General features: G+C 38.4%; 1 protein-coding gene across 1 annotated transcript; it reads left to right on the plus strand.

Moving 5' to 3' along the window:
• The first annotated feature begins 240 nt into the window (after window positions 1-240).
• Window positions 241-10,633, plus strand: LOC148215688 (vomeronasal type-2 receptor 26-like). The gene is made up of 6 exons (XM_088142382.1): window positions 241-257; window positions 2,513-2,804; window positions 3,434-4,288; window positions 5,993-6,220; window positions 9,104-9,230; window positions 9,711-10,633. Exons 1-6 carry the CDS (start codon window positions 241-243, stop codon window positions 10,631-10,633), a joined length of 2,442 nt encoding a protein of 813 aa, XP_087998508.1.
• Window positions 10,634-10,987: the final 354 nt, after the last annotated feature.

The following is a 10,987-nucleotide window of genomic DNA, read 5'->3' on the forward strand; positions in this document are numbered from 1 at the left end:
ACGGGCCTGGAGCCTTTGGTTGCCCCCCTTCCCCAACCTTCATCAAAATGTTTGATCTTGTGGAGATAGAAAATGGAAAGAAATGAAATCTTCTTGGGGTCCAATCATGAAAGACAAAAGTACTCATAGTATGGAGTCTGTCAGCAATGTTTCTAATCATAATAAATGTGATAGTGGGTTTTTTTCAATAAACCAACATTAATATATTTTAGGTAAAGCTAGAGAACCATACAGGGGACCATGGAAAAGGTTTTGCAGTGAGCAAAACTGAATTTAGCTAGGGAAAGGAGGAACGGGTTAAAAAGAAAGTGACTCCACCTTGACTCTTGGTATCAAAAGGAGGGAAAGAAAAATGCTTTCAGGCTTTCAAGATTCTCATACTGGATCCTACATTGATATAGCAGAGTTCTAGCATTTCTTGTGTTATCTGTTTCCTGACCTACCCACCTCCAAAGGTCTACAGAAATAAGCTTAGCTTAAATGATAAGTCAAAGCAACTTGGCGCTATGAATAGATATTTCTCTGTGAAATAAGAAGGGAGAACTGCCATGGTCATACTGGCTACAAATCTATCACTTCTTGATTTAACCAACATTTTCTTGTTGTATTTGGAAAGAAAGACTCAGTTCCCAGCACCTGCTACAATCCCAAGGGAATCAATGCGTTTCTCTCTTCATCTCATGAAGAGAGACAAAAGAAAAGTTTGGACCTTATAATTCTCCTAATTGGGAAAACAGCTTTCATTATCTACATCTTAATTACCAAAAACAGAATGATTGAACTTGTTTTCTGTGGAAGCCCAGAGGCTAGTGAGACTTACCAAATGTTAATAATAACAGCAATCACATGGTGCTGAATATGGTATTTTATGAATCAGTCTGGTCATAACTATTAGAGGGCCCATAGAGATCACAGAAGGCCAATCGAGCTTCTATTCAATTGTTCCAGAGAAAGTGTAGTGACGAAGATGTGGCTCCACCACTGTGGTTGGGGCCAAATGACTTTCACATTCAAAGGCTGGGTATTTCTGCTCTCCCTCTTCATCCTGCCTCAGACTTCCTTCAGCAACATCCTTAACTCCATGTGTGGTAGCCATCCAAGATTTCAGTCTGATTCCCCTGCCCCCTCCAGTGATATTATCATTGCAGAATTTGTGTCTATTACGTTTCCTGAATTGTCTTCACTCAACTTTATAGGACAACTAACAGCAATCTTCAGAGGATGGCAAGTAGTCCACTGTTTGAACAAAACAATGATCTGTATTTCAACTTTGCTTTACTGTGATTGAATTCAAGTGAATCTAGTTGAAATTCTTCTACTTTAGATGAGAATTAAAACTGGCTTAGACAAGATTCTTAATTAAATTTCTCTCCTGGTTAATCATAACTCAGCGACTGGAACCAGCTTGTAAACTCCTGGTTTTCCATGTGGATGTTGCAATTTATCAATTACCTGCTCATGGGAAAACCTCCCACGTCTCATTTTAATAACATTTTCTTCTACTTTCATTTTGTATGCAAAAAGAAAAGAAAGGAACTCCAACAAAAATTACAATACTTAACTGTTATTCAAAAGTCGTTATATATCTATATCCTGCTATATAACTACATTCTTAACGTTTATATCACTTTCCTTCTCAAAGGGAAGAAAGAAAAAGAGTGATATAGTAGAATATCAAGCTGAAACACTAACCCATCATTAATCTTTTTCAGATAAAGGAAAATATGTCTTCCTCAAACCTTTATGTTCTTGATGAGAAAAAAATTCATTTCCTCCTCAGGATGTTGTTTTTACCTTCAATATCTGTTCCTGCTGCCGTCTTATTAATTCATAAAAAGTTGCTATCGTGTTTAAAAGAAAAGAGAATTATTCTAAATACAATTAATCCACCAGAACCTAATTAACATTTCAAATGACTTCTATTTCAAATTGAGTTTATCCATAAATGATCCTCCGTAGCACAATCTCTCTTCGTGTGAATGAATTCCTGTAACATGAATGTTTAGACTTATTGAATTTTTATTACCTTGATACTGTTTCAGAGTAACTTTTGTACTTTTCCATGACTGTTGGATGCATAGAAAGGTGGGATATAGTTAAATAACTAAATGTGTTAAATTTTGAGGACCTGCATTCCAACCGTTAGCACAACCCATCAATTTCTGCTTAACAAATGGCATCATTGTCCAAGATACATGAAATAGTTATTTCTGTTGATTGACCTGTTTTAAATGTAGACAAGCATGATATATATCTATATCTATATATATTCAAATGGTTTTTGGCTGACAGGGTTGTGCCATTCCCTCCTCTTGAACATCTCATGTACTTATTTTTAGCAATCATGGCTTTCTCTGTTTCATGAAGTGCTTCAGAATTTGAGCACACACCCCACTTCTCTAATATTCATTAAAACAGGCAGGGTCACACAAAATATCACAGAAGAAATCTGTATAATGAAAATACTTGTCTTATTCTCAAACTGTAGGACTAAATGAAACTTTTCTTGCAGGCGATTGCCTAAAAACTTCCAGCATATGCTGGCCTTCACCTTTGCCATTCAGGAGATCAACATGAATGAGAACTTGTTACCAAACATAACTTTGGACTCCAGAAACTATGACACTGCTTTTAATACATTGAAAGCCAGTGAGTATCTTTTGGGCCTCCTCTCTGTGGAACCCCACTGTCCTGCTAATTACAGAGGCAGAAAGAACCAGAAACTCGTGGCTGTCATTGGTGACCTCCCCACCGCAAACACCATCCAGATGGCCAACATCTTAAATGCCTACAAGATCCCACAGGTATCTGGGCTCACATTAATGCACAGGAAAGAATAGGGTAGTGGCTAAAAAACTATATGAGGACAAAAAGAGGGGGGAACCCTCAAAAGCAGCTGATGTAATGGGGAATTCAGTGGGATAGATTTTTTTTCCCCAGAAAAATGCTAAGTAACCATTACCATGACAACAATAATTAGTATGTAAGAAACAGTGTAACTGTCATAGTTTGCATGTTGCCACCAGAGTTTAAAGATGTTTAACATTAAAGCACTGGTTATCTTAAGCTTATAACATAAAATGCCAGATGAAAATTATTGGACTGTCACAATGGGTAATCAATACTCTCAAATTCTTACTAAATAAGAATCCTCTCTTCTTATTCAGTTCATTCTGCTCTCTATTTCTGGTTAGCACAATCAAAGCCTGAGACAGCTTTGTCCCAAAAGTGGTGAATGGAATGCTAATGGGGGTCTGGTTGCAAAAGTTGTGGGGATGGACTCGTTGTTCCCCAAAGTTAGCATGTATCTCTCCCCACCAAGACTAGTTATGGAAGCAAGGGCCAAAAGAAATTTGCTTACTCCTTCCTTTTGGTGTGCCTGCTGAAACAGATACCTAGTCTAAAGAACATGATTATTATTCCCAAACTGCAGCTCAGTTATGGCTCTTTCGACCTTGCCTTGAGTGATCAAATTCAGTTTCCCTCTTTCTTCTGGATGACTCCAAATGAAAACCTCCAGTATGTTGGGATTATTCAGCTCTTGAAATATTTTGGATGGAATTGGATTGGCCTCCTCATCCCGGATGATGTCCCTGGAGAGAACTTTTTCCGAACTTTGAGACCACAGCTCCTCCAAAACGATGTGTGCATTTCATTAATTCTATTTCTTCCAAGAGTGAATAGCTATTTCTCCAATACTTTCCTGCAGAAGAAACTAGACAGCATTGGAGCTGCCTTATGGTTCAGTAAAACCAATGTAATACTTGTTTATGGAGACATTCAGTCTATGGATATTTTGCGAATGATTCTTGAAAGTTATGAAATTCATAGCAAGGTTCCATTAGAGAGGGTTTGGATCATATCAGCTCTGTGGGATGTCACTTCTGTCTTTGAAGCCCATAGGTTCACAGGACGTTCCTTCAATGGCAGCTTATCCTTTGCTCTACACACAAATGAGGTCCCAGGATTTCAGGAGTTCCTTGAGAACCTAAATCCACATGACTCTCAAGTGTATTTCATACATCAGTTCTGGTGTTCTGCATTTATCTGTTCACTTCCAATGTGTAATATAAATACGCCAGACATAAGAAACTGCACTGGGAAAGAGGATCTGAGGAGTCTCCCTCGAACCGTCTTTGAAATGCAGATGTCTGGCCAGAGCTATGCTATTTACACTGCTGTGCATGCTGTGGCACATGCTCTCCATGCCATGGATTCATCCAGAGCCAGGCAGAAGAGAGCGGACAATGGAGAGAAGTGGAATTTGCTGAAAGTCCAACCTTGGCAGGTCAGTTTGGGTGCCTTTCAATGGGAATGTAGCTATAACAACATACTGATTTCAATTTATACAAACATCATTAACTATAGTATTTTTTTACTCCAATCCCATCCAATTTGTCTGAAGTTTCTGATTGAACTAAACCTGATTTAATGTCAAGTAGGCATGCAAGGAGTAACATCACCAGGCTCTTCATTGAGTTGCTCCTCTTGAGTGGAAGAATTATATGTTTAAGATATCTTCAAAAGTTGCTCTTTCTAATGTTTTTCTCCATGGTGAGTAATAGGGAGGATAGGATGGAAATACTTTTCTTACTCTAAGTTATGTCTCAGTGTAACCCTTTTCTGTCTCATCCCTGGAGAAAAACTGATTCAATCTGCTGAGCCCACAATGGAACTTTTTGGTCATGTTTTCTGGGGCAGAATTCCAATGAATATGATGTGGCCTCCATTGTATGTCTTGGCCATTTTGCTCTGGAATTCTGGGGAAGCTTATTTTTTGGCCATCTGAATGCTTCAGGAGAAGTTTTTACTCTCTCCTGAAGCCCAAACTTTGCTTGGTGAAAATGTCTAACAACAACAACAACAATGGAGAGAAGTGGAATTTGCTGAAAGTCCAACCTTGGCAGGTCAGTTTGGGTGCCTTTCAATGGGAATGTAGCTATAACAACATATTGATTTCAATTTATACAAACAACATTAACTATAGTATTTTTTTACTCCAATCCCATCCAATTTTTCTGAAGTTTCTGATTGAACTAAACCTGATTTAATTTCAAGAAGGCATGCAAGGAATAATGTCACCAGGCTCTTCATTGAGCTGCTCCTCTTGAGTGGAAGAATTATAAGTCTAAGGTATGCTCTAATGTTGTTCTTTCTAAAGGTGGTAGCCTGAAGGCCAGGAAGAACTGTGTTATCAAGGGGAGGAATGTACAAGGCCACCATCCTGTGAGAAAGAAATTTGGCACCAATATAACAAGGGGGGTGGGGGGAATAAGTAGAGGGAAATTTAGACAGGCTTTAGTTTTAGCAATGCTTTGCTTCAAGCTGCATGTACCAACTAATAAAGGAGCATTTATCTGAACCAGGCCTGGTTTCATGTGAATTCTTCTAAACTGGGGTTTGGACTTTGTGGACTTGACAATATATCTCAGTGTAAGCCTTTTCTGTCTCATCCCTGGAGAAAAACTGATTCAGTCTGCTGAGCCCACAATGGAACTTTTTGGTCATGTTTTCAGGGACAGAATTCCAATGAATATGATGTGACCTCCATTGTATGTCTTGGCCATTTTGCTCTGGAATTGTGGGGAAGCTCATTTTTTGAATGCTTCAGGAGAAGTTTTTACTCTCTCCTGAAGTCCAAATTTCCTTGGGGAATCTATCAGGCAAGATGTATAATAATAATAATAATAATAATAATAATAATAATAATAACAACAACAACAACAACAACAACAACAACGGCGATGGCGATGACGACGATGATGATGATGATGATGATGATGATGATGATGATGATGAAAGTAGTAGAAGTAGTAGTCCTGAAAAGTAGAATTTTACATTTGAAACATGTGTAGAAAACACTATTAAGACAAATGTTTGAATGTTCATAAATATCAAGCTGAGCTCAGTTTGGAAGGTCACAACATGGAACTATTAATCCTATTGCCTACTATAAGCACCAATTTGTCATTTCTATCTCTTCTCTTTTTAGCTTCGCTTATTTCTGAAAAACCTTCACTTCAACAATAGTGCTGGGGAAGAAATAGCTTTCAACGAGAATGGAAACATGGCAGCAAAATACGACCTCATCAACCTGGTTACATTCCCCAATCAATCCTTCCAGAAAGTCCAAGTTGGAGGGATCAGGCCCCAGCATTCTCAAAGAGAAGGGTTTAGCATAAACACATCTGCCATTGTCTGGAACCCCACATTTAAGTGGGTGAGTTGAACAAACTAACTAAACAAAGAGGAGTTACTTTCTCAATTCCTGACATTCAAAACAAGTAATCTGAGAGTGGTGCCAAGGTCACCTGCTATCTTCCCACTGAACTGAGATCATCTTTTGTCGCCTGGAAAAAGGATGACATTCTCAATGTTACATTACACTTTCAGGCCCTAGGAAAAGAGAGCTCTGCTCACTGGGCTTTGAACCTCCTGGGTCTAGAGGCCTCTGATGAGCTTATGGAAGTGGACAGTTCATCCCTTGAAAGCTGACACTGAAAGGAGGGTTTATCCTTTTTTCACTAGTAATTTTATTAAAAATGACCATTACAAAGATAAAAACAAATACAAACTAAAAAAGAAAAAAATAGAAGGTGAAGAAAAGAAAAAAAGAAAGAAAAATACAAAACAAAGAAAAAATAAGAATATAGTGTATGTATGTGTATATGTATAAAGAAGTGACTTCCCTCTTCATCACAAGTATAAAGAATTTTAGTAACTTATCACCTTCTCTTAAAATACAACAAATGGTCTCCTCTTCCAATATCCCATTGTGTGTCTATAAACAATTCCTTAAAGCCATATCACTTCAGTCCTGATCAACAAAGTCCATTAAGGTTTACCAGAAATAACAACATATCTATTTTAACCTTCATCAAATAAACCAACTTTATATTTCTTCCTTTTACTTTTAACAATCTTCAGCTTTAGTCCCTTCAAATAATGTCCTAGAACATGGTTTCTTTTCGCTTTTTCTTTCTGCCTTCCCACAAAATTCTTCAAAGCTTTAACAAGCCTCTTTTGTAAATCCAATATAAGGAAATTATCCAGGTCACTCTCTTGTTTTCTTATTTCTATGTATCCTTTTTAATTCTGAAGACATCAGTGGCTTTCCTTAGTCCAAGGTGGTATCTTTTTGTATATCATTCTTGTAGCCTGTCATTTTTAAATCAACTTCAGATCAGCCTCAATCATGTCACCTAAAACTTGTTCCTCCTTCATAATGTTTTTTAAACATGGTACATCTATACAGGCAGACGCTCTTAAAATTAACTGTTGGGCCCATTATTTAAAAATATCCCTCCATATGTCCATTGTTAAAATATATTGTTTCATTCTATATTAGTAAGTCAAACTGAATGTTCTTCTCCTTTAATTGTAATTTTTAGTTCCTTCTGGATACCTCTAGGAGACTTCAAAGTCTTATCCTATCATGCTTTTTTAAGAGAATTCAAAACAAAAGCTTTTTCCCATGGGAAGGATTCTTATAATTAATTCCAAAATCTTATTTCAAATCAATCTGGACCCTTAGTCCATTTGTAACTTTCCAAAATCAAAGTTCTAATCACCCTCTTGCTGGTTTATTCTAAAACAAAACAAAAAAAATTAAGTCCTTAAACTTGTATTTAAAATGTTTTTCAGTAGGGATTGAAGGAACCTCAGCTGATGCTGTAAAACCTCGATCCAAAAGTTCCTAATAGCTGAAAAGCAATTAGCAAACAATTTCTGAAACTGATTAGAAAAGGAAGTATGCAAATCCAATGTCCTTTTCAAGGTGCCAACCATGGTTTGAGCAAGATGGCTATTCCCCCCGTCCCAGAGCTATAGCTCTTACCACACTTAATGATGTTACCCATAATGTCACTTGCTCATTTGCCACTTTGGTACGCTAGGCTATGTCATGGTGCCCTAATGTGCTCTGCATTGGAGAAACCAGACACCTCTCTAATGAATCAGTGAGCACAGAACTGAAATCTGAAATGGCAATGTTGAAACAAGGAACCCTACTTTGAGTTCTCCTCAAATCTCTCCTTCAGCACTCTGCCTCTGCCTATCTGGTGGGCATCCTGGAACATGGGCTTTCTAACTGTGGGACTCACAAAGTCTGAAAACGCCTGTCTTCTACGGACTCCCTAGGACACTGCCTTTGTCTGGTCCCCAGCCCATGAGTGAAAGTCATCTTTGTGGTTCATATGAAAATAGGGGTTTTCTCCTCTTCAGCTGGTCTGCCAACTGCAGTTCTAAACCACTCATGCATTTATCTGACTTTTCAGTCAATGCTTGAATCAGGTGACCCACAGAGCCTGGAAAATATCCGAGCACCTCTTTTCCGCTGCAGGCTCATTTCGGCATCCTACTTCCCTGGAGTTCTGCAGAGGACACTTTTCTTTGATGAGTCTGTTATTGGCAAATTATGTCTTGCTTCAATAAATTTTAAATATTGAAATATTTTTTCCCTTCTGGGAAACATTTGCTCCATTTATGTTCCATGTTGTATATTTGTAACCCATAATCATTTCAAATTTTTTTTTAAATCCCTAATCCTAACCTGAACCAGAACCATGTAAATTAACTTCTGTCCCAATAAATCTGCCATGTCCATCAGTTAATACAAGTACTGGATTTAATATGGAGTTAATATACAAAACAACTCCATTCCTCTTTTTCGTTTCTGCTGAAATACATTCTTCTCTCAAAGATTTATAGGTCAGATATTTCATATCTCTTTCTTTGAAATGAGTCTCTTGTAGTCAAATAATCTCTTGCTTTAATTTTTTCAAATAATGATTTTTTTTCCCTCTTTTGGAGAGCATTTGCCCCATTTATATTCCATGTTAAACATTTGAAATCTAAAATCTGTTCAAAATTTGGAAAAATCCAAACCTCTCCTCATTTTCAACGGGTGTAACAGAAGAATTCAGGGGCTCACTTCTCCTTTGACTCAATCCAGCAAGCAGTCCTAGGAATTCAAAGTTTACTATTATTAGAAATTATAAGGAGCTGGTTGTTTTAGGGCTGATCCTGAGAATGACTGCTGACTGACTGAGTAAAACCTAGGTTACAATCCATCTTCATTCTTTATTTCTGCCACACCCATTAGACACCACCTTCTGCTACCTGTGTGGAAAGTTGCCATCCTGGATACCGGAAATTACGTAAGGAAGGGAACCAGGTTTGCTGCTATGACTGTGTCCAGTGCTCAGAAGGAAGCATTTCCATCATGATTGGTAAGAAAAAATTATCTATATTTCTTTAAAAAGAAATGGTGCCCTGCTCTACAGTTTGGGTTTTTTAATATAGTTTTACAGAAAAGACTAGATTGATTGGGATGCCTCACCAGCTTGTTGTCTTGGTCCTTTTTTAAAGTAGGACCTTTTCTTTATCCTGGTGCGTAATGCGTTCTTCAGGAAATGTGGTCTACTGACAATTCTGCTTTAGGAAAACCTTTCTAAAATTCATGTTTCTCAAATAAATTTTAGAAATCTTTTCCTAAAGCAGAATTTTCAAAAGAGGGTTATTCACTTTATATTAAGCCAACTCCACTTACCAGAGTCACCTTTCAAAGAGCTAGCAGGGAAATTTGCTCAGAATACATCCAGTCCTTTATGTGAGAAAATTCCAAAGAGAGCTGCAGCAAGGAATCCTCATTAAAACATGAATTACAGTTCAGTATGTAGCATGTTTACCATCTTATTTATGGCTTATAGATTCCAACCAATGTGAGAAGTGCCCAGAAGAACAATATCCAGATGAGAAACAGCATCAATGTATTCCCAAAATGATCACCTACTTATCCTACACAGAAGTCCTGGGAGCAGTTCTAGCAACCTGTGCGGTATCTTTTTCTGCAATCACAATGGCGGTGATGGCCATTTTCCTTCACTACCACAACACTCCCATTGTCAAAGCCAACAACCGGGGCATCACCTGCACCCTGCTCTCCTCCCTGCTGCTGTGTTTTCTCTGCTCCTCCCTTTTCCTCGGTTGCCCAGGGACAGTCACTTGCCTTCTTCGGCAGGCAGTTTTCGGAGTGGTCTTCTCCATCGCAGTGTCTTGTGTGTTGGCCAAAACCACCACTGTGGTTCTGGCCTTCATGGCCACAAAACCAGGGAATCAGGTCAGGAAGTGGGTAGGGAAAAGGCTGGCCATCTCCGTCATTGTTCTCTGCTCCTTTATTCAAACGGCCACTTGTGCTGTGTGGCTGACAACTTCTCCCCCTTTCCCAGAGTTGGACATGCACTCCCAGAAGGATGAGATCTTGGTGCAATGCAACGAAGGCTCAGAAATCATGTTCTATGTTGTGCTGGGCTACATGTGGCTTCTGGCCATCGTCAGCTTCACGGTGGCCTTCTTTGCTCGGAAGTTGCCCGACACTTTCAATGAAGCCAAGCTCATCACCTTCAGCATGCTGGTCTTCTGCAGCGTTTGGGTGTCCTTTGTGCCCACCTACTTGAGCACCAAGGGGAAATCCATGGTGGCCGTGGAGGTCTTCTCCATCTTGGCCTCAAGTGCTGGCTTATTGGCTTGCATTTTCCTGCCCAAGTGCTATATTATGATGCTGAGACCAGAGCTCAACACCAGAGAGCAGCTAGTCAGGAAGAAGCATGCTTTGATCTCAAGAACAAGATAAAAGATGATTTTGGCACTAGATATGGCAGTTAATGAGTCCAAAGATTTCAGTCATGAATAGATATTTTTACATGTTTCTATGATGCTATTTTTCAGGTACACACATTAACTAGTGAAAGAGGGGTACATGATTTTTTCTAGACTGATGACCTAGTGTATTATGATCCTTTGATTAGGAATCTGGCTTAAAAATATAATGGATGGTGTTAGGACAAAACTAAATTTCATTTTGTTTATTTCTACTTAATTAAGGTTTATATTCTTTATATGATGATATTCCTGTTACCTCATTAATAATTTGCTGTTTGACACTCTATTACTTTCACACTTATTCTGCTTGTCAATGTTTTGAAAT

The sequence above is a fragment of the Python bivittatus genome, unplaced genomic scaffold (genome assembly GCF_059951505.1).
Source record: "Python bivittatus isolate LINGU-HERP-01145 unplaced genomic scaffold, Pbiv_v1 ctg000440_np1212, whole genome shotgun sequence".
Taxonomy (NCBI): Eukaryota; Metazoa; Chordata; class Lepidosauria; order Squamata; family Pythonidae; genus Python; species Python bivittatus.